At 41.9% G+C, this 24,935-nt stretch overlaps 2 protein-coding genes across 2 annotated transcripts in view; both read left to right on the plus strand.

The window, feature by feature from the left end:
• The first annotated feature begins 18,790 nt into the window (after positions 1 to 18,790).
• Positions 18,791 to 22,326, plus strand: lamtor5 (late endosomal/lysosomal adaptor, MAPK and MTOR activator 5). The gene is made up of 4 exons (XM_020507017.2): positions 18,791 to 18,987; positions 19,075 to 19,136; positions 20,738 to 20,855; positions 21,638 to 22,326. Exons 1-4 carry the CDS (start codon positions 18,953 to 18,955, stop codon positions 21,696 to 21,698), a joined length of 276 nt encoding a protein of 91 aa, XP_020362606.1. The 5' UTR covers positions 18,791 to 18,952; the 3' UTR covers positions 21,699 to 22,326.
• A 970-nt stretch (positions 22,327 to 23,296) lies between these two features.
• The window catches only part of slc16a4 (solute carrier family 16 member 4), an 89,327-nt gene continuing 87,688 nt past the window's right edge, over positions 23,297 to 24,935 (plus strand). The window contains exon 1 of the mRNA XM_031794757.1: positions 23,297 to 24,466. The gene's annotated coding sequence lies outside the window, so the exon portion shown is untranslated. The remainder of the gene's footprint in view (positions 24,467 to 24,935) is intronic.

Below are 24,935 nucleotides of genomic sequence, written 5' to 3' on the forward strand. Positions count from 1 at the left end.
GTGAAACCAAGGGAAAAGGCAGTAATTGACGTGAGTAATGCCAGCGAATGCCTTTTTCCATGGTTTCACTTTAACTTTTTACAGTTACTGCAAACATGACCGCCCATTTTCTCCATAATACAACACAATTGAGTCATGATATTTGTACACATGATAAAGCATGTTTTTCAAGTATTACATTATTATTATTATTTTTAATAACTAATTTTGGACGAAAATGTGCATATACTGCTATTTCGCCCGTTTAGGGCAGTATAGTGCACTAAATATAATAATAATAATAATATATTTAATTTGAATAGTGCTTTTCATTACAGAGTTACTTCAAAACTCTTGTCAAAAGTAGTACACTAGGGAGCTATTTGGGAAGTAGCCCAGGATCTCTGTAGACTAGACTGCCCTTTAAAATGGGAAGTAGCCCAGGATCTCTCTAGACTAGACTGCCCTTTAAATGAGAAGCAGCCCAGGATCTCTAGACTAGACTGCCCTTTAAAAATGGGAAGCAGCCCAGGATCTCCCTAGACTAGACTGCCCTTTAAATGAGAAGCAGCCCAGGATCTCTAGACTAGACTGCCCTTTAAATGTGAAGCAGCCCAGGATCTCTTTAGACTAGACTGCCCTTTAAAATGGGAAGCAGCCCAGGATCTCTGTAGACTAGACTGCCCTTTAAATGAGAAGCAGCCCAGGATCTCTCTAGACTAGACTGCCCTTTAAATGGGATAGAGAGGTACAGTATAGCATGACAATATTGTGTGACACATATCATATACTAGTATGATATTGTGTGACCCATATCATATACTAGTGTGATATTGTGTGACCCATATCATATACTAGTGTGATATTGTGTGACCCATATCATATACTAGTGTGATATTGTGTGACCCATATCATATACTAGTGTGATATTGTGTGCCACATATCATATACTAGTGTGATATTGTGTGCCACATATCATATACTAGTATGATGACTCATTGTGAGTTAAAGGTCAATCAAGGGACCGTCTGTAGACAGATATGTGCAGTACTGAATGATATACCGTAACTAATAGCAGTTAAGACACCTATTCCTTTTCACCAACTCCCTCTGGCCGTAAAGTGGACGAGGATGGACTATCTGTGTGTGTGGGCGGAGGGGGTGAAGAGGGGTGTGTGATGGTAATGGACAGGGAGGTGTCAATAGGATATGCAGGTTTCTGATTTAGGGATGAAGAGAGGGATGAGAGGAGAGGAAGTATACCCCATGGGTTAGTCAGCAACACATTACCCAGAATGCTGTGTAGCAGGTGATGGATTTCTCTGAAGGACTCCTGGCTACATAATTACATACCCTTGTTTCTGCCGTGTCAGCAGAAGAGAAGCAGCAGGCCTCTGAGGACCGATAGGACAGAAATCATCCAGAACCCTGTCTTCCCTGACTTGGGCAAAGTACAGTCGTGGCCAAAAGTTTTGAGAACGACACAAATATTAATTTCCACAAAGTTTACTACTTCAGTGTCTTTAGATATTTTTGTCAGACATTACTATGGAATACTGAAGCATAATTACAAGCATTTCATAAGTGTCAAAGGCTTTTATTGACAATTACATGAAGTTGATGCAAAGAGTCAATATTTGCAGTGTTGACCCTTCTTTTTCAAGACCTCTCCATTCCGCCCCGGCATGCTGTCAATTAACTTCTGGGCCACATCCTGACTGATGGCAGCCCATTCTCGTATAATCAATGCTTGGAGTTTGTCAGAATTTGTGTGTTTTTGTTTGTCCACCCACCTCTTGAGGATTGACCACAAGTTCTCAATAGGATTAAGGTCTGGGGAGTTTCCTGGCCTTGGACCCAAAATTTCGATGTTTTGTTCCCTGTGCCACTTAGTTATCACCTTTGCCTTATGGCAAGGTGGTCCATCATGCTGGAGAAGGCATTGTTTGTCACCAAACTGTTCCTGGGTGGTTGGGAGAAGTTGCTCTCAGAGGATGTGTTGGTACCATTCTCTATTCATGGCTGTTTTCTTAGGCAAAATTGTGAATGAGCCCACTCCCTTGGTTGAGAAGCAATCCCACACATGAATGGTCTCAGGATGCTTTACTGTTGGCATGATTCAGGACTGATGGTAGCGCTCACCTTGTCTTCTCCGGACAAGCTTTTTTCCGGATTCCCCAAACAATCGGAAAGGGGATTCATCAGAGAAAATTACTTTACCCCAGTCCTCAGCAGTCCAATCCCTGTACCTTTTGCAGAATATCAGTCTGTCCCTGATGTTTTTCCTGGAGAGAAGTGGCTTCTTTGCTGCCCTTCTTGACACCAGGCCATCCTCCAAAAGTCTTCACCTCACTGTGCGTGCAGATGCACTCACACCTGCCTGCTGCCATTCCTGAGCAAGCTCTGTATTGGTGGTGCCCCGATCCCGCAGCTAAATCAACTTTAGGAGATGGTCCTGGCGCTTGCTGGACTTTCTTGGGCGCCCTGAAGCCTTCTTCACAACATTTGAACCGCTCTCCTTGAAGTTCTTGATGATCCGATAAATGGTTGATTTAGGTGCAATCTTACTGGCAGCAAAATCCTTGCCTGTGAAGACCTTTTTGTGCAAAGCAATGATGACGGCACGTGTTTCCTTGCAGCTAACCATGGTTGACAGAGGAAGCACAATGATTCCAAGCACGACCCTCCTTTTGAAGCTTCCAATCTGTTATTCGAACTCAATCAGAATGACAGAGTGATCTCCAGCCTTGTCCTCGTCAACACTCACACCTGTGTTAACGAGAGAATCACTGACATGATGTCAGCTGGTCCTTTGGTGGCAGGGCTGAAATACAGTGGAAATGTTTTTGGGGGGGATTCAGTTCATTTGCATGGCATAGAGGGACTTTGCAATTAATTGCAATTCATCTGATCACTCTTCATAACATTCTGGAGTTTATGCAAATTGCCATCATACAAACAGAGGCAGAAGACTTTGTGAAAATGTATATTTGTCATTCTCAAAACTTTTGGCCACGACTAGACACCTTTATGGGGAACAGAAATACAGCAATACGATGAGAGAAGACCAAATACTTCCACCTCTTCTATCAGAGTCATTAGTTCATTTATTTTATATATGTAGCTCGTTTTTGGGCACAGGTCCAGGAATGGTTGAAAACCTGGACCTTTACGTGGAGCGAACTCTGCAGATAGCACTTCTGGGTGATCTGAAAAGTCAAAGTCAATCGATCAATAATATAATAATACTTTTAGCAAATTTTTTTAAATTTACAATCTGTAGAAACGATCAGAATAGAAAAGGATCAGTACTTTTGTGAAACATCACAGCACAGTTGAAAAATATATAGGGGAGGGGTTGAATGGAGCTGAACGTTGGGACTAATAACAACAAGATAACAAATGTAAGACATACGTGGTCTGTAAAATGTTTATAGGTCCAGAACTTTTGTGAAATAGCACAGTTACAAATATATGGCAAATAGAAATCAAACTGGATGGACATCAGAAATAGATGGGAGAGGTTGAGGAAGGCCAGGACTAAAAACAAACACAATACAACTATTGTAAAATAGATTGTGCCGATAAATTATATATAAACTCAGCAAAAAAAGAAACGTCCTCTCACTGTCAACTGCGTCTATTTTCAGCAAACTTAACATGTGTAAATATTTGTATGAACATAACAAGATTCAACAACTGAGACATAAACTGAACGAGTTCCACAGACATGTGACCAACAGAAATGGAATAATGTGTCCCTGAACAAACGGGGGTCAAAATCAAAAGTAACAGTCAGTATCTGGTGTGGCCACCAGCTGCATTAAGTACTGCAGTGCATCTCCTCCTCATGGACTGCACCAGATTTGCCGGTTCTTGCTGTGAGATGTTACCCCACTCTTCCACCAAGGCACCTGCAAGTTCCCAGACATTTCTGGGGTTCATTAATTGTTTATGGTTCATTGAACAAGCATGGGAAACAGTGTTTAAACCCTTTACAATAAAGATCTGTGAAGTTATTTAAATTTTTACGAATTATCTTTGAAAGACAGGGTCCTGAAAAAGGGATGTTTCTTTTTTTGCTGAGTATAGTATGTAGAAGCCTAAGTGTTGTTTATTAGGAGAGGGGTGGTAGGGTTTGCTGGAAATAATAAAGGAAAATATATTAGAATATATGTATGTGTATTTGTAGGTATGTATATAAATATATAGATTTACGCAAAAAACATATGTGGGATTGGAAATGATGCAGACAATTACATTGATGGAAACTACAATCTACTCGCAATAGTAAAGCTGATCTACCCCCTAAAAAAAAAAGAGAGAGATTTTTTTGTACATACTTTATTGGCCCAATTGTTACCAACTTCTTGAATGATGGGGCAAAATATAGATTTCTGCCTAAATAGACATACCCAAAAGTAATTATTTTTCATGAGATGACCATAAACAATAACTAGTAATGCTGCATAGTTCTAGACAGGTCTGGAACTAACCTTTCTGGTAAGAAACGGTTATAATTGCAGAGGTTTACTCACTTTTAAGGACACAAGCTCAAGTAGATTTTTTGTAGATTTTTTTTCATATTATGAAAAAGTGGGGCAATGGGGCTTGAAATGACTGAACTGCTTTCTAAATATAGTTACAATCAAATTATAAACGACTTACGATAAGATTTCACATTTCTTATAACTGTAAAATAAATATGATCATAATTAGTGACAGTACAATATTGGCCCTATTTCATATTACTGATAAAAGAGACATTTCTCCTCAATGTCCACTGAGCGGCACTGACGCCATTCAAATGTTTGCACTAACCGTAACCCTAACCCTAAACCTAACCCTAAACCTAACCCTTTACACAGAAAGTGAAAGGAGAAAGTGGTCTTGTTTAAATTCTATGAAATTATTTAGTATTTTTTCATGTTGAGAGCTCTAAATCCGACCTGAGAATATCACAAGATTGCTGAATTCGCTAAACTGTCCCCTTTAATATGCCGCAGGCTGGGCTAGTCTGCGGGAGAGCAAATTGATTCTGTGTCTGGATAGGCCAGAAAATGTGACACATCACTCCCTATGCAAATGTGGAGTCTGAAACCTGACACTTCAAGTCAGCTCTACTGACAGAGTGGAAACAGAGAGCTGACAGATGGGTCTTTCTGACACTATAAGGCCCGGGACTCTACGATGTTCACAGAGAGCTTTGTACACCAAAATGTCTCTCGGAACTGATCCAGAACCACCCAATAGTCCCCCGTATAGGGGACTTAACATCTAATTAAAAGCACAAACTTTACTTAATTTTAACGCACCTAGAAAGTTAGAACCAAGCACCCCTCCTCGTCCACTGTACATAGAACCCACCTGACGACCCACACCCCTAAAAAGTCCCCCTAACAGTTCACCAGCTCCCAAATACATGCTCCAGTGTGAGCGAGCCTGCACCAGCCCCAGCAGCCCAGCTCTGGGTTCCGTACACCCCGCCCCCTGAACCTCATGTTTCCTGGTCTTCCACACTGCCATTTTTGCCTGCCCCAACAAGTACTTTACGAGGCAGTCCCTTTGCCTTGTTGGCTACGCTCTACCTACTGTAGGACCTCTAACATTTAAGTCCAGTCATCCCCAACCCTAGGCCCACCCCGGACAGAAAACAACCCCACCAGCCTGGAACAAGAAAAAAAAACCTTGCATTGTCTCCTCCTCTCCACAGAACAGACCCACTGATGGATCAAGGTGCAACGTGTATCTGTTCGAAGCGATAGCCCTGTGAATCTCCTGTAGATCAGCAATACGCTTCTCTGTGGGAGGCTTATACAGGGAGCGCCAATATCCTCTCAGAGAAGAGCCCGGTCCCAACCCCCGCCAGCCACTCCGTTGCCCTCAGCCCGTGAAGATGGTATTTCTAAGCCACATTGGGGCGGCAGCGTAGCCCAGTGGTTAGAGCGAAAGGTTGCAAGGTCGAATCCCGGAGCTGACAAGGTAAAAAAAATGTCAGTTAACCCACTGTTCCTAGGCCATCATTGAAAATAAGAATTTGTTCTTAACTGACTTGCCTGGTTAAATAAATACATTCACAGCCACCCCATTGCCTCCAGCCTCTGCAGATGGTATTTCTGAACCACAGTCACCCCTCAGCATATGCAGATGGTATTTCTGAACCACAGTCACCCCTCAGCACATGCAGATGGTATTTCTGAGCCACCGTCACCCCTCAGCACATGCAGATGGTATTTCTGAGCCACAGTCACCCCTCAGCACATGCATATGGTATTTCTAAGCCACAGTCACCCCTCAGCACATGCAGATGGTATTTCTGAACCACAGTCACCCCTCAGCACATGCAGATGGTATTTCTGAGCCACAGTCACCCCTCAGCACATGCAGATGGTGATTCTTGAGCCACCTACGTACAGAGTCTTTTTGCTGGCTGTGCAAAAGGTCCCTAGCTCCGGAGTCTTGTACGGCACAATAATTACCTCACCCTGCTGGTGTTCCCCTGCAGCAGCAATGGTTGCTCCATTATCAATGCTCCTAGCTGTGAAACGTCTCTGTGAACGCCTAGGTAGAACGGAGTAATGGGTGACATATGGTCCTGCTCCAGATCCATCAGGAACAAGTGCCCGTCATATCCAAGGTCCACTGCATTGTTGGTTAAGGGCTTGTATAAGTAAACATTTCACGGTAAGATCTACACCTGTTGTATTCGGCACATGTGACAAATACAATTTGATTTGATTTTGATTTACTCTCCTCAGAACAGACCAAGCAGTGTCTCTTCAGCACACCCCCTTCTGGTACAGAAGTCTCTGTGCAGCTTATAGATGGAAAGCGGTCACTTTGGACCCAATGTCTACTTGTCCTTGTCCCCCCCCCCCCCTTAAGCTAAAGGAAGTGTAATCCTGCTTCGATTGTCCAGTGTTGACCAAAATCGATCCACCAGTAACCTCTGCAGTTGCTTGATGAGACTCTGTGGGCAATCCAACACCATCAGCCAGTGCCTGAGCATTGAAGCAACCAAGTTGTTAGTGACCAGGACCTTGAAAAGGTCCAATATGTAGGAATCGATCAGCCATTTCCTGGTTGCTAAAATTCTAATAGTTTGTCTAATGTCAATTTATGTGGCAAAACAAGCAGTCATTGTGTAGAGAATCCTTGTACCATCTAAACCACTGTGAAATATATTTTCCATAACCCAAAATATTGTATTTTCAGGTGTTTGAAGCTGGTGTACAAAACCCGAAATGAAAAGATGCAAAACTGAAATTTAAGAACGGGAAGCATAGGATTAACGCATATAGAACAGATATACCACTTCTTAGACTTGATTTCATTGAGAAGGACGGATCTATAACTTACATTTCTATGTGAATTTGGTCGGGTCGCCCAAAAAAAGTCACATATTGCAGCTTTAACTAAAAGACATCAGTGGCAACAACCATTTAGACAACTTAGCTGTAACCTTGTCCACCAGACCCGCCCAGAGTCTCTCTTAAACTCTGAGGTCCCCAAGAACACCCCCAAAGAACTCCATCCCTACTCTGCCCCACTGTAACCCCCCCCCCCCTCCAGAAAGACTAGGAGACCCTTCTCTGGCCCATCCCCATAAATCAGACCCTCACTCTGCTCCCAGTTCACCTTAGCTGATGCCAGTATATGCCCAGTGAAACCTCGGATTGGAGCGGCAATCCTGTTACAGCTCCAATTACAGACATAAAACCTACATAGCCTCGCTGCACTAATCCTCTTGCCTGGCTACCCAGACTTCTTGCTCCGGCCAAAATAACTCTAGTAGACAGTTTAATGAGAGCGGCTGAAGAATCCATACCAAACTCTAAATCATTCAGAAAGGGCAAGGCTGTCCCCCGGTGGTCAAGTGAGTGCCATACAGTTGTCAAGGAGAGAAACCGAGCCTTTAAAGCCTTAAAATAACTCAAATAGGTTCACAGAGCTGATTGAGCATCAAGGAAAAAGAGTAATAGCAAGAATAATCATACGGTCAAACAGACTTACAGACTCAACTCCAGCCACTTTAATAATGGGAATTGATGTAAAATATATCACTAGCCACTTTAAACAATGCTACCTAATATACTGTTTACATACCCTACATTATTTATCTCATATGTATATGTATATACTGTACTCTATATCATCTACTGCATCTTTATGTAATACATGTATCACTAGCCACTTTAACTATGCCACTTTGTTTACATACTCATCTCATATGTATATACTGTACTCGATACCATCTACTGTATCTTGCCTATGCTGCTCTGTACCATCACTCATTCATATATCTTTATGTACATATTCTTTATCCACTTACACTTGTGTCGATAAGGTAGTAGTTTTGGAATTGTTAGCTAGATTACTTGTCGGTTATTACTGCATTGTCGGAACTAGAAGCACAAGCATTTCGCTACACTCGCATTAACATCTGCTAACCATGTGTATGTGACAAATAAATTTGATTTTTGATTTGATTTTGATTTGACTTATTGGAGAAAGTACTGTGACATCACACTTATTGGAGAAAGTTCTGTGACATCACACTTAATGGAGAAAGTTCTGTGACGTCATTGGCCAGGAGACAAACATAAAGGGACAGGTTGGGAATGATCAGGAAAATGAAATGGCATCAATAGAAGACGGGCCATCCCGGGCACTAAAATCTGACGAAAAGACTGCAATGCACAGATGAGGAGAAATCAGACATGTTAGTGGAGGCCTTTGCAGGTATCCACAGCACTGCATCCCTAAGCCCAGAACAAGCTAAGAAGCAGGGAGACCATGCCGGAGACGAACTGAACTACACACCAGAGGAGGATCATTAACTCAGAGTTAGGTTAAAACACCAACCCTTTTGGATGCAGAATGCTCTTTGGCTGAGATAACGAAGGCGAGTAAAAACAGCTGGCTGACACAATATGCTATGAAATGTTTCCCGAGACCTATCAGAAAATTTCATACAAATAATTCTCAATATTTTTTTAATGATTATGGGAAACAGTATTATTCCCCAAAGCCCTGGAAACACGCTATAGCAGTCCCCATAGCTAAACCAGGAAGACCCAGGATCTATCTCTCAACTCAAACACAAATCAAGGAATGGAATGTATAGTCACAGACAGACTCGCGTATGTAACTAGATCGGACAATACAGGTCCGGATCGGTTCTACTCTCACAACCAGTCATGAAGTGGAGAATGGGACCGCCCAGGGAAGAGAGTGATCAACTGACATTTTCAACCTCTCCCTGCTCGAGTCTGTAATACCCACATGTTTCAAGCAGAACACCATAGTACTTGTCCCCAAGAATGTGAAGGTAACTTGCCTAAATGACTACCGCCCGTAGCACTCACATCTGTAGCCATGAAGTGCTTTGAAAGGCTGGTCATGGCTCACATCAATACCATCATCCCGCTAACCCTAGATCCACTCCAATTCGCATACCGCACCAACAGATCCACGATTGACGCAATCTCACTGCCCTATCCCACCTGGACAAAAGGAACACCTATGTGAGAATGCTGTTCATTGACGACAGCTCAGCGTTCAACAACATAGTGCCCACAAAGGACCCTGGGACTAAACACCTCCCTCTGCAACTGGATCCTGGACTTCCTGGCAGGCCGCTCCCAGGTGGTAAGGGTAGGCATCAACACATATGCCATGCTGATCCTCAACATGGGGGCCCCTCAGGGGTGCGTCCTTAGTCTTCTCCTGTACTCCCTGTTCACCCATGACTGTGTGGCCAAGCTTGACTCCAACACCCTCATTAAGTTTGCAGAACAGTGGTAGGCCTGGTCATCAACAACGATGAGACAGCCTATAGGGAGGAGGTCAGAGACCTGTCAGTGTGGTGCCAGGACAACAACCTCTCCATCAATGTGAGGAAGACAAAGGAGCTGATCGTGGACTACAGGGAAAGGAGGGCCGAACAGGCCACCATTAACATTGACGGTTGGCCTCCAGAGTGGCACAGTGGTCTAAGGCACTGCATCACAGTTGCTAGCTGTGCCACTGGAGATCCTGGTTTGAGTCCAGGCTCTGTCGCAGCCGGCCGTGACCGGGAGACCCACGGGGCAGTGCACAATTGGCCCAGTGTCGTCTGGGTTAGGTGAGGGTTTGGCCAGCAGGGATGTCCTTGTCCCATCGCGCACTAGTGACTCCTGTGGCGGGCCAGGTGCATGCACGCTGCCACAGTCACCAGGTGTACAGTGTTTCCTCCGACACGTTGGTGTGGCTGGTTTCTGGGTTAAGCGGGCGTTGTGTCAAGAAGCAGTGGGTTGTGTTTTGGAGGACGCATGGCTCTCGACCTTCTCCTCTCCCGAGTCCGTAAGGGAGTTGCAGTGTTGAGACAAGACTGTCTCAGAGAGAACAGTCTATAACTTGGGTGACTGGAGTCTGACAGTTTTTTGGGCCTTCCTCTGACACTGCCTAGTAAATAGATCCTGGATGGCAGGGAGCTTGGCCCCAGTGATGTACTGGGCAATACGCATTACCCTCTGTAGCGCATTATAGTCGGATGCCAAGCAATTGGATACCACGACAAATGGGGAGAATAAGTACAAATATATATATACTGTATGTGAAGAATGCAACAAAGATGCAGAATCATCTGGCCATGTGCATAAAGTTCCCTCAGCGCTCAACAAGCAACCTCTGACAAATGTCCCTCTACTTCTATTTGAGGTAAAAATGATGGATCAGACACCTTATCGATAGCAACAGCTCATGGTCCTCCTGGAATCAGACGTCCTTTTGAATCAATGGAGGAACGTAGTCAGAGAAATGCTGATGAATGTCTTGCTTAGGCTGTGTATGCAACTGGTTCACCTCTGATGCTTACAGGCAATGTGTATTAGGAAGAGATTTCTGAATGTTCTCCGCCCAGCATACACCCCTCCAACCAGACATGCTTTATCTACTCATTTGCTGGATGCAGAGTTCAGAGTTCAAGTGAAGGTCAAGCAAATCATAGAGAAAGCAGACTGTGTTGCAATCATCTCTGATAGGTGGTAGAATGTTTGTGGGCAAGGAATAATTAACTACATGATCTCCACCACTCAACCAGTATTCTACAAGAGCACAGACACAAGGGACAACAGACACACCGGTCTCTACATTGCAGATGAGCTGAAGGAAGTCATAAATGACCTTGGACCACAGAGGGTATTTGCACTGGTGACAGACGATGCTGCAAACATGAAGGCTGCTTGGTCTAAAGTGGAGTCCTACCCTCACATCACACCCATTGGCTGTGCTGCTCATGCGTTGAATCTGCGCCTCAAGGACATCATGGCACTGAAAACAATGGATACAATCTACAAAAGAGCCAAGGAAATGGTTAGGTATGTGAAGGATCATCAAGTTATAGCAGCAATCTGCCTCACCAAGCAAAGTGAGAAGAAAAAGGGCACCACATTGAAGCTGCCCAGCAACACCCGTTGGGGTGGTGTTATCATCATGTTTGACAGTCTCCTGGAGGGGAAGGAGTCTCTCCAAGAAATGGCCATATCACAGTCTGCCGATATGGACAGCCCTATCAAGAGGATCCTCCTGGATGATGTATTTTGGGAGAGAGTGATAAGCAGCCTGAAACTCCTGAAACCTATAGCAGTAGCCATTGCACGGATTGAGGGAGACAATGCCATCCTGGTCTGATGTTCAGACTCTACTTGCAGATGTAAGAGAAGAAATACGTGCTGCCCTGCCCACTTCACTGTTGATCCAAGCAGAAGAAACTGCAGTTCTGAAATACATCAAAAAGTGTGAAGACTTCTGCCTGAAGCAGCAGTTAGTCTAGTTGTTAGATCATTGGACTAGTAACCGAAAGGTTGCAAGATCGAATCCCCAAGCTGGCAAAGTAAAAATCGGTTGTTCTGCCCCAGAACAAGGCAGTTAACCAACTGTTCCTAGACCATCATTGTAAATAGATTAGTTCTTAACTGACTTGCCTAGTTAATAAAAAGTAAAATAAAAAAAGCCCATACACACCGCAGCATACAGTGCCTTGCGAAAGTATTCGGCCTCCTTGAACTTTGCGACCTTTTGCCACATTTCAGGCTTCAAACATAAAGATATAAAACTGTATTTTTTTGTGAAGAATCAACAACAAGTGGGACACAATCATGAAGTGGAACGACATTTATTGGATATTTCAAACTTTTTTAACAAATCAAAAACTGAAAAATTGGGCGTGCAACATTATTCAGCCCCCTTAAGTTAATACTTTGTAGCGCCACCTTTTGCTGTAAGTTTACAGCTTTACAGCTGTAAGTCGCTTGGGGTATGTCTCTATCAGTTTTGCACATCGAGAGACTGACATTTTTTCCCATTCCTCCTTGCAAAACAGCTCGAGCTCAGTGAGGTTGGATGGAGAGCATTTGTGAACAGCAGTTCAGTTCTTTCCACAGATTCTCGATTTGATTCAGGTCTGGACTTTGACTTGGCCATTCTAACACCTGTATATGTTTATTTTTGAACCATTCCATTGTAGATTTTGCTTTATGTTTTGGATCATTGTCTTGTTGGAAGACAAATCTCCGTCCCAGTCTCAGGTCTTTTGCAGACTCCATCAGGTTTTCTTCCAGAATGGTCCTGTATTTGGCTCCATCCATCTTCCCATCAATTTTAACCATCTTCCCTGTCCCTGCTGAAGAAAAGTAGGCCCAAACCATGATGCTGCCACCACCATGTTTGACAGTGTGGATGGTGTGTTCAGGGTGATGAGCTGTTTTGCTTTTACGCCAAACATAACGTTTTGCATTGTTGCCAAAAAGATCAATTTTGGTTTAATCTGACCAGAGCACCTTCTTCCACATGTTTGGTGTGTCTCCCAGGTGGCTTGTGGCAAACTTTAAACAACACTTTTTATGGATATCTTTAAGAAATGGCTTTCTTCTTGCAACTCTTCCATAAAGGCCAGATTTGTGCAATATATGACTGATTGTTGTCCTATGGACAGAGTCTCCCACCTCAGCTGTAGATCTCTGCAGTTCATCCAGAGTGATCATGGGCCTCTTGGCTGCATCTCTGATCAGTCTTCTCCTTGTATGAGCTGAAAGTTTAGAGGGACGGCCAGGTCTTGGTAGATTTGCAGTGGTCTGATACTCCTTCCATTTCAATATTATCACTTGCACAGTGCTCCTTGGGATGTTTAAAGCTTGGGAAATCTTTTTGTATCCAAATCCGGCTTTAAACTTCTTCACAACAGTTCCTTGTTCTTCATGATGCTCTCTGCGCTTTTAAACGGACCTCTGAGACTATCACAGTGCAGGTGCATTTATACGGAGACTTGATTACACACAGGTGGATTGTATTTATCATCATTAGTGATTTAGGTCAACATTGGATCATTCAGAGATCCTCACTGAACTTCTGGAGAGAGTTTGCTGCACTCAAAGTAGGGGCTGAATAATTTTCAGTTTTTGATTTGTTAAAAAAGTTTGAAATATCCAATAAATGTCGTTCCACTTCATGATTGTGTCCCACTTGTTGTTGATTCTTCACAAAAAAATACAGTTTTATATCTTTATGTTTGAAGCCTGAAATGTGGCAAAAGGTCGCAAAGTTCAAGGGGGCCGAATACTTTCGCAAGGCACTGTACATGTAGGACCCCAAGTCTGCTGGCAAGGGCATCCTGTCTGGTGCAGAGATCAACAAGGCCTATGGTGTCATCACTACTGTGTCTCGCCACCTCGGCTTGGATGAGGACAAGGTTCTTGGCAGTCTGGCGAAGTACACTTCCAAGCAAGGGCTTTGGAATAGAGATGCAATATGGCAGTCATGCCAACATATCTCATCAGCCACCTGGTGGAAGGGACTTTGTGGATCTGAGGCTCTTTCCCCTGTTGCCTCCATCACCGTCCAAATCCCACCAACATCAGCTGTCTCAGAGCGCAACTGGTCCTTGTTTGGGAACACACACACACAACAGGCTGACCAATACAAGGGTTGAAACACTGGTGGCCATCTGGGCAAATTTGAGGCTTTTTGAGCCTGACAACGAGCCTGACAACGAGCCATTCTCAACAAGGTTGGACAGTGAAGATGAGGCCTCATAGTCTGATGTTCAAGAGGTGGACATTGAGGAGGTCCAGAGAGAAGACATGGAAGCCTGAGAGGAAGACAACCAAAGCTTTAGTTTCTAGACTATCAGTTCACAGATGTATGTTGAAAACATTTTTGGGAGATGTGATGGATCATTGGGGATCATTCAATATCCCTTCCTTTTGTTGTTCAGTGAAATCACCCCATGTGAAGAGTCAATTCGTAACTAAATTCTTTAAAAAACAAATTATATTGGAAGGATTTAATCATTTGCATTTATTTCTACTTATGATAAGGTTAAAGGTTTATATTTCTGTCTCCATATGATACGGTAAATATACCCAATGTAAAAAAACATCTACATTTAAATTGTATTAATGTTAATTTGCATATATTTCTGTTAATTCCCATATATTCCCGTTAATTCCCACAGAAAGTTTCCACTTCTGAATATTCCCCAAAATGTTGCAACCCTAGTCCCGACTGAAGCCCAGTGACTCATCCTATGGTGTCTTGGCCATGTGACGGGAGAGTGTGCGACATGCTGACAATCTGTTGGAGGTCAAAGTCTATTTCCTTTCGTGGCACTTCTTTCAAATCGCCATTCATTCCTGCTGCCAATCATCACTCCGTATTCCTGCGAGACAGTTGATGAAAAGAATCTGGTTCAACTTGGGTTAACGGTCCGTTTTCTTAGAACTTGTCTACGTGACATAACGGTTGATCTCTAAGAAACTGATAAAGACCCAACCTGCCAATGGATATGTACGCATGAACAAAGAATTGGTGATGAATGTATTATTATTAAATGAAGCTTCTAGGGGTTCATGTTTAGTAGTTATCTCACAGGACACCGGAAAGGAAGACATTATCATAGCTTATTCAAGGTATACATCAAATGGATGGGGAGAAATATGTATATTATTTACGGTTAATCTCAATAAAATTACACTTTCTAAATAGGAAGAATGATATGATTTGATATTTATTTTAAACCTTGCATTAGTACGTGTTGTAGGCTTCTCATTAATGCATGAATCAATGTGAGAAGTAGGGCCTACATGAATATTGCCTTCATAAATGACATTCTATTTCCATGATTTTATAGAGCACATTATCTGAGGGAGATTCAAACTGAATCCTGAGCGGCAGGGTAGCCTAGTGGTTAGAGCAATTGGACTAGTAACCGGAAGGTTGCAAGTTCAAATCCCAGAATTTGTTCTTAACTGACTTGCCTAGTTAAATAAAGGTATATAAAAAAAGAGAGTTCATAACAACACAAAGAGAGAGAGAGCGAGACATTGTTGCCGTGGCCACTGCAGGAAGTTAGCTTGTCTAGATAACAATCAACATCCCTTTTCAAATATTTGACAGACACTTCTGTTGAGCTGAATAGAGTAGGTGTTTTTATAGCACCGTGATAAGGACACAGATTGGTGGTGGCTCAGACATGATCCCATCATAAAGGATATATCTAACAGCCTGTCCATCACCTGTTGAGAGTCAAGACATCACTGTCAGATGCGAGATGGGCTTAATAAGAAATGTTTGTAAATTAGAAATATGGTGATGATTGTGTTAGAAGAAGATGACTGTAGCATACACCAGGTTAATTGTTTATACAGTAAAACATACACTGAGTATACAAAACATTAAAAAGTCAATATTAGAAAGATGTTCCTAATTTAAATAAATAAATAAATTCACCTTTATTTAACAAGGAAAGTCAGTTCAGAACAAATTCTTATTTACAATGATGGCCTACCCTGGCCAAACCTGGACGATGCTGGGCCAATTGGGACTCCCAATCACGGCTGGATGTGATACAGCCTGGAATCGAACCAGGGACTGTAGTGACGCCTCTTGCACTGAGATGCAGTGTCTTAGACCGCTGCGACACTCAGAAGCAAATGTTTGGTATACTCATTGTCCGTTTCATATATACGTCAAAACACTTCTTTCATGTTAAGAGATTGATTTGTTAAAGTTGAGATGCTGAGAGGAGACTTTATAACGTTGCAAATGCACTAAACAAGTGATGGGATTTCAGTCCTGGCCCGCAACAGGTAACCCTCAATGACTCTTGTTTTAAGTCATGTCCTCGTTAGAGGCATAGGCGTGGATCAGAAAACCAGTCAGTATCTGGTGTGACCAACATTTGCCTCATGTAGCATGACACATCTCCTTTTGATGATCAGGCTGTTGATTGTGGCCTTTGGAATGCTGTTCCACTCCTCTTCAATGGCTGTGTGAAGTTGCTGGATATTGTTGTGAATTGGAACACACTGTCGAACACGTCGATCCAGAGCATCCCAAACATGCTCAATGGGTGACATGTCTGAGTATGCAGGCCATGGAAGAACTGGGACATTTTCAGCTTCCAGGAAGTGTGTACAGATTATTGCGACATGGGGCCGTGCATTATCATGCTGAAACATGAGGTGATGGTGGCGGATGAATGGCACAACAATGGACCTCAGGATCTCGTCACGGTATCTCTGTGCATTCAAATTGCCATCGATAAAATGCAATTGTGTTTGTTGTCTGTAGCTTATACCTGCCATACCATAACCTCACCGCCACCATGGGGCACTCTGCTCACAACGTTAACATCAGCAAATTGCTCGCCAACAAGACGCCACACACGTTGTCTGCGGTTGTGAGGCCGGTTAGACGTCCTGATAACTTCTCTAAAACGACGTTGGAGGCGGCTTATGGTAGAGAAATTCATATTCAATTCTCTGCCAACAGATCCGGTGGACATTCCTGCAGTCAACATGCCAATTGCATGCTCCCCTAAAACTTGAGAACTCTGGGGCATTGTGTTGTGTGACAAAACTGCACATTTTAGAGTGGCCTTTTATTGTCCCCAGCACAAGGTGCACTTGTGTAATGATCATGCTGTTTAATCAGCTTCTTAATAGGCCACACCTGTCAGGTGGATGGATTATCTTGGCAAAGGAGAAATGCTTACTAACAGGGATGTGACAGGCTATGTTAGAGATGCAATCTAACTTTGTTGCCTAACATAAAGCCCTGGTTAGTTTAAAACTTGCACTGAATACATATTGTTCTCTAATTCTCACGAAAAAGGATTGGCCGATCAATTGGTTTCCCGCCTATAAATATCTGGACATTTGGATTGAGAAGGATTGAATGGTTAAAAAAAAACATACAGATGAGGTTAAAAAATAAGATTACAAAAATTAATAATTATAATAAATATATATATATATATATATATATCTTACCTCTCCCTAAATAGTAGGAAGCAGATTGTACAGTCCTGCCAGTTCTTGACTATGGTGTCACCATTTACCAGATTGCAGCAGCCACTACTCTTAACCCTTTGGATGTGGTCTACCATATCGAGCTTTGCTTTATCACAGGTGACTGTTTTAATATTCACCACTGCATCCTGTATCAAAAGGTTGGCTGGTCCTCATTAAAGTCCCGTAGACTTCACTATTCCCTTTCTGCTTTACAAAGCTCTACTACACAAGCTTCCAACTTACTTAGCTTCGTTGTTAATAAAATATGAAAAACATGAGGTACCAAACCCGTTCACAAGGTTGGTTAACTCTCGAGGTTCCTCGGGTTTCCAAACTAGGGAAGTCCTTTTTTTAAAGTTTAAAAGCCCCTCATTGCTCGAACCAACTACAAAATACATTACAGTTGGATGTTCTGGTGCCGCTCGGGCAATTTAAAATATTGATTGGGAACCTTCTTATTGAGGACTGAAAATAGTTTTTCTTTAATATTTATGTTGTGCTGTATTTGACTGGTTTTATATTGTATTTTAGTTTTGAAATTGTATATGCAGGACTCCCTTGTGAAAGAGACCCTGGTCTCAATGCTGACTCCCTGCTTAAATAACGGTAAAATGTAGTGTATATTAAATCTGTTATGTAGGCTACAGTCAATCCGTCAGGGTGGTTGATGGCACTGCAATCCCAGAGTGCTCTTCTCGTTTTGCTTACTGTAGCTAAATGCACAGTGGCAGCCAGGCTGTGATTCAGGTCGGGACATACACAGTAAGCTATTTATAGAAATGGGTCAAATATTAGTTTGGAATCATTTTCACCAGGTGAATCACTCTGGGATGCCTATTTAGTTTATTTATCACTTACTTAAGGCCTAGTTCAAGGTATTCAACCTTAGGTCTGCGGTACTCGGGGGGGGGGGGGGGGGGGGGGGGGGGGGGGGGGTCAGCTATTTGTATTTATTTATTTTAAATGGGAAATGTTTGTATTTTATTTCAATGTTTTTATGAATATCGATAGCAAAATAAATGCATTTTGAATGACATACTTACAGTAGAAAAAAGATGAAAGAATATAGTTTAAAGAAGATATTCTAAACTATTTCACTCATTGTAGCTAATCACACTCACTGGCCTACCAGTAGAGGGGGAAAAATGCTACTGGTCAGCTTTCTTGTCTTGGACATACATTTTTACCAACACATGGCTAACCTTTGTTTAACCAGATAAACAGCTGCTATTTGCAAAAATGCGTTTGGAGTTACCTTTCCAGCAATATGCTATGTTAGAGTTTACACACTTCCTCTTCCAATTATAAATGTGGAGACTACCAAATCTATACATTTTTTTTTAAATGTTCATTATGTCTACTTTTCCTTGACACCGCCATTCACCTGGAACTGTTCTTACGTTGCTTTACCACCGATGTCTGTTTAAATGTTATAACATTGTGTTATTTCTCCCCTTCCTTTCCCATTACAGAAAAACCAGAAGGAATCGCGGTTGGTGTAATTTTGCCTTCGCGCATTTCCGTAGGAATGCGTATCACGTGAGTTCGAGAAAAAGTCAGGAAGCAGACAATCACAAACAATTTCTTGCAAAATATCGAATGTATTAACTGCAGTTAACTCGATTTAGGCTTTTGTTATCATGGAGTCGACCCTCGAGCTACATCTTGATGATACGTAAGTGATTATCTGATCGAGACTCGTACAAAACCGTTACATTTTGTGTAAACATTCCTGAAACGTGTGTCCATGTCGTTTTGATAGCATGAAAAATCCAGCCATTATCGGAGTTCTCTGCACCGACCAACAGGGACATATTCTAGGCTGTAAGTAAAACACCAATTTCTTGTTATTTTCATTATTTATCTTATTATTCAGCAGGCAAACATTTGACTGACAGGGTTTGAAAAGTGTGAAAATATCCCCTTGAAATGGCAGTAGCTAACGTTACAAATATTAGATAATGCAATAAGTAAAATGAATAGTAGCTATAGCCCAAGCTTGTTCTTTGGTAGGGGGTAAATCCATTTGAATTCAATCACTTTTTGACAGCACCCCTCTTTGTATGGAACGAAACCTTCCATACATATTTTACCATTTGTAGACTTGCTAATAAAAAGTGACATTTTGTACCCGAATAACAAAACATTCAAGAGAGCACTGTGTACAAAGTAGACCTATTTTTGCATACCACCATAGCCCAATAATGTACTCAAGATGTGTAGGCGAGCAAAACATTACTCCTTAAAGGTAGACTCAGCGACATGAAATAGATGCAGAAGGTAAACAGCAGTGTGGTAATTTCCACAACTAGGTGTGCGTGGCCCAACTTCTCCTCTATATGTTGGTGACCTGACAACCACGCTGTGAACCAAGTCATGCATCTCAATAGTTACTCGTTGCAACGTCATCTTGTGACGTCTACCTTGGATCCTATGTTCTTTTCAGAGCTAGACTGGCTCTGGCAGCCAAAACATCAAAATACTCCCATCTAAACGTTTATCAATTCTCAATAGTGATACTGTTCAATAAACATAAAGCCCTTTTTAATATCACGTCAGAAATAATTTCACAAATGCAAAATACACACTTACTGTTTTAACCGGGTTTGTCACAGTTGCAGCCGATTGTATTTTTCTATTCCAACACGTTTTTGGTGGCATTCTTCCGTTACACACACACACGTGTCAGGTGCATGCTATAGCTCATTAGCACAGGTGTTCGCCTCTCTTCTGTCGGTCTTCCGTAACCATATGCCGTAACATGGAGATATGGCCGTGTGGGAACACTAGCCCTATAAAGGTGTGTAGTAATTGAACATTTAGTTTAAAAATATATATTTCTCGCTGATATGAAAGATATGTTCCTTTTATGTTTTGAAAAACCACACCGGCAAGCGATGCGTGTTCACGTTTAGACCGAGCGTCAGGTTGATTAACAAAAGCCACCTGGGAAGAAGACGCCTTCTAGCATAGGCGCTAAAGGTAGTTAGCGTCTATCAATGGGGTAACCCCACCATACCATGAGACATGTCTTTATCACTGGAAAAGGGGAAACGGTTGAGATTTATATAATTTAAACGTTTATAAACAGGGTTGTCAAACTATTTCATTTTTTTTTTACACATTTTTTTTTGTAAACATGTCATTTTTTTAACCTTAAATGTAAATTATCTATAAACATGTCGAATCCCCCCCAAAATTGTTCATATTCGCATATTCGTTAAAGCTTAGACCCTATTTTTACATCATCTGAGGTTTTTGTGTTATTCCCGCCATTGGTTGAGACATGCTATTGAATACAGGGCCTAGCTAATGTATCAGGCCCCCTTTTGATACAAGTGAACTTACCACAAGATCAGCCAACATTTTGCTCTGTTCTTCCATATGACTGAATCTGAGTCTACTTTGTCTTGTGTTTACTTCAGGTCGTGGCTCTCTGTCTGATGAGCACGGTGGAGTGGTGTCTGTACTGGCCAGACAGGCAGCCTCTCTCACTAAAGACCCTACAGACAGCCCCACAGTGTGTCTGGAGTCAGATTCAGGGTGAGGAACCACATCCAATCATGAGTCAATATTAGGGGCGAGTTGCTTTTGCATCGTTTGGTACCCCGGGTTGGTAGAGATTTCAAAATGAACTCACGTAGTTATATAACCAGTTTAACTGGTCCATTTACTATTTACAAATAGAGTTTCTAGCACCTTCCTCTTTGCCACTTGTATGGATCGTAAACTATTGGATAGATAATGATGCAAAGTCTGCCCAGCCTTTCCATCAGAGGGAAAGGCCTGACATATTATCATGTTGCTGATACCTTTGCAAGTTTTTCCACATCTACATGGCGGGCATAGGTAGGAACTAGGGGTGGATTTGGGACTCGACTGGGAGCTTATCTGCAAAGTGCATGCATGTCTTGTTGTCTAGTTAGGTTTTCTTTGACTGTGCTGCCACCTTGTGGACATCATAGGTATGTGCACAGCTTCATATAGTTCCCTGCACTTCACCTTTACATTGCACTGTGCATATCTGAGCAGTCAAAACAACTCATTTGAAACTATGTTCAAGACATAGGCATAAAACACTGATCCCCAGTGGGCAACATGCTATGTTTATAATTATGGACAGCTTAAATGGGAAAAGATCACATGGCAGCATCCTGTGGATGCAAATTACACCATGACATGCTGCCTATGGTATTTAATGGCATGTCGAGCAGAGCCAGAGTTGGTCAGTTTCTGCTGATCAAGGATCAGTTTTGTAGTTTAGTAATGTCTGGATTGAAATGCAATTGATTGGCCACGGGCCATATTGTTTGTTTTTCCCACAGGAATATTCTAGTGAGAGCACATGGAACCATCACAGTAGCTGTTCATAAGATGTTGTCATGAAGTCGCCCGATGAAGATGGAGGAGTCTGTTTCTGTTTGTAAAGCTGTTTGTTCACTAATGCTAAATAATCCCACACAATACAGCCCTACCAAGCAAAAAGGCAGTAACTGCTTGGAACTGAGAAAAATGGCTTTTATTTACCTTGGTTTAGCAGTTACTGCAAACATGACCCCCATTTCCTCCAACACACAATACAATGGAGGCAGGATACTTGTCTACATGATTAAGCATGTACTTAATGTAGCAAAAATGACATTAACTCATTTTTGACCAAATGAGCAGTTACTGCCGTTTTGTCTTGGTAGGGCAGAATACATTATCTGGATCTAGGAGGTCACATGCAGGTGTTAGAAGATTCCATTTCTTCAACTGTCTGTTTGGCCACGAGTCATATTTAACTGTCTGTTTGGCCACGAGTCATATTTAACTGTCTGTTTGGCCACGAGTCATATTTAAAAGTCGACTCCATACTATTTGAGTTATGTTTTGTACGTTAATAGGTCTGATCAGTTTTTGTATCAATATTTGTTGACCTGGCAATTACTTTTTGGGACATTTTTAACCTGCATGTCTGATTTCAAATTCCTGTAGAGATATTGTATTCACATTAAAAGCAATGTAACATCAATATGCAAATTTTCACTTTTGTTATAGTGTCTTGTCCAGTAGTAAAAAGCGTACTGCCACGTCAGGGGGACTTAGTTATGTCACACTGTACTGGCTGGACCGAGATCCTAGTTTTTAGTGCAATTGTGAAGTATGCCAAATGAACGTAGCCCTTGTTAGGATACTTGACAGATGAACATTGAGTCCTCATCACAGTTCACTCTCTTAAGTGCTGTCTGTTTTCAAATGAGTGGTGTGACACATTTCCCTCTTGTGGGATGAGTAAGTAAACTTGACCTACAAGCCTACAGGAGTTGAACATTGAGTCTGGGCCACCTCTTACAGTCTCCATTACAGCCTGAAGGTCACCAATAATCAAAATCAAATCACATTTTATTGGTCACATACACATATTTAGCAGATGTTATTGCAGGTGTAGTGAAATGCTTGTGTTTCTAACTCCAACAGTGTAGTAATATCTAACAATTCACAACAATACAAACAAATCTGAAAGTAAAAGAATGGAATTCAGAAATATATAAATGTTAGATCGAGTGATGTTGGAATGGCATTGACTAAAATACAGTAGAATAGAATACAGTATATACATATGAGATGAGTAAAGCAGTATGTAAACACTATTAAAGTGACTAGTGATTCCATGTCTATGTATATAGGGCAGCAGGGTTGCGTAACGGGGTGGAAGCCGGCTAGTGATGGCTGTTTAACAGTCTGATGGCCTTGGGATAAAAGCTGTTTTTTCAACGGCATCCTATTCCCAATGAACTATAGTTAAGTAATTAGTGCATTAAATGGAGAATAGGGTGCTATTTGGGACTCATTTGCAATCCGAGTGTTCATGACCATGGCAGAGACAGACACCGGGACTTAATTTGTTGGCTGACGGTAAACATGATGATGATGACGACGATGAACCTATATTTGTTGTACAGTGCTCACTCAAGTGTGTAACATGTATCACAGCCCCCCCCCCCCCCCCAGTTTGATCTATGTATATTCCGAAAATGTTTATTTTAGTGACGAGTTAACTCACAGATATGGAATTTAGCAATCAGTGCTCCCTTGTATGAGCCTCTGAGTGTGATTTATGTATTTTTCAGCTGCTCGCTCTCTCTCTCTCTCACCTCTCGTTTAATTGTTATACGCGGTTTACGTTTGTGAATATTCACAGTTCACATGTCTCAACAGGTGCCCATCCTTCCAGCGAATGCATTTCCAGTTCAATGCATTTATTTCTAGGGCGTTTCAGGTAGATAAACCTTAACTGGAATATGGATTAATCTTCTAACCTTCTCCATGTCAAGTCATTTATTTTCTCCTTTAGATGGTTCAGCATTTCTCTTAGCAAGCGCGTCCTGCAGAGGTAATTCTGTGCAAATAGGTGTGGTAGGAGGTATTCGTGTCAAAACCTAGAAAAGTGTTATAGTTTTATACCATTATATCATCTCTCATTATTACACAATTTGAGTTCAGGTCACACAGATAAGATCTTGCGCTAATGTTTCTCTGCAGTGGATGGGATGTCCCGTTAGCTGCAGAGAGAACACTGCAGTCAGCGATTCCGCCTGGGCTGGCTGGCTGACTGTCTGTGTCAACCTGCAGAAAGACTCACCCCAATCCCCGACTCTATAATGGTTCTCAGCTAATAGCCTAGCTCTACATTAACCTACTGGCCAAGTTTTTAGCATGATGTTTTGACAGCAGAGCAGACGTTGTTTTTCTACGTTGGGAGGTTTTCAGAGAGAGCTCCACGTTTCAATCACGTGTCAGTCCCTGTGGAGGGCGGCTTTGGTTCACGCGACCTCTCTCACTTCATCGCCAATTTGCTGTTGACTGTTGAGGTGGTGGAGTTTGAGTCGCAACTCAGAGGACGGAATTCAAACGATGAACTACGTTTGTAGTTATTATGGCGACTTCACCCTCAGTGCCATCAAGTGAACGGGTCCTGTTCTGTAGAATTATATGCAAAGGAAACTTCTCCAAGTAGGCCTCCTTTCAAGTGCACTATCAAAAGGATGGATCGCGCACCTCAAGTGTAGGAATCTCCATCTCCTCGAGCGCAGAACACCACCTTTGTTATTTACTGAAGTTCCTATGTAAAATCAAGAGGGAAATTGGTCAGAATCTTATTGAAAATTAAGGTATGTATATAAGTTTACTAAATAGACTGTATTTCAGTCATAATTAATCAATAGTGTTTTTGCAGTTATGTATTTATTTTTTATAGGGTTTTAGTGATATGCTTTAACATATATACATTTTTTACTCACAAATACACAACAATTGAGTGTTTTCCCACCGGGCACAAATTGATTGCATCAACGTTGTTTACACGTCTTTTCAACGACTCAAAATACAATGGGGTCACGTTTAATCAACGTGGAAAAACTGATTGGATTAGCAAAAAAGTAATTCATATAAAGGAATGTTTGTCTTTTTTTTTTACCCGACTTTTAACGTACAGTGAGCTCCAAAAGTTATTGGAAGAGTGACATTGTTTTTTTGTTCTGGCTCTGTATTCCAGCACTTTGGATTTAAAATGATACAATGACTATGGGTTTAAAGTGCATACTGTCAACTTTCATTTCAGGTTATTTTCATTCATTTCGG

Source organism: Oncorhynchus kisutch, linkage group LG17, assembly GCF_002021735.2.
Source record: "Oncorhynchus kisutch isolate 150728-3 linkage group LG17, Okis_V2, whole genome shotgun sequence".
NCBI lineage: Eukaryota > Metazoa > Chordata > Actinopteri > Salmoniformes > Salmonidae > Oncorhynchus > Oncorhynchus kisutch.

Coding starts and splice junctions, on each gene's coding strand:
- lamtor5 (XM_020507017.2), top strand. CDS start 18,953: ATGGAGTCGACCCTCGAGCTACATCTTGATGATAC. Junction 18,988..19,074: donor GAGCTACATCTTGATGATAC/GTAAGTGATTAT, acceptor TCGTTTTGATAG/CATGAAAAATCCAGCCATTA. Junction 19,137..20,737: donor ACAGGGACATATTCTAGGCT/GTAAGTAAAACA, acceptor TGTTTACTTCAG/GTCGTGGCTCTCTGTCTGAT.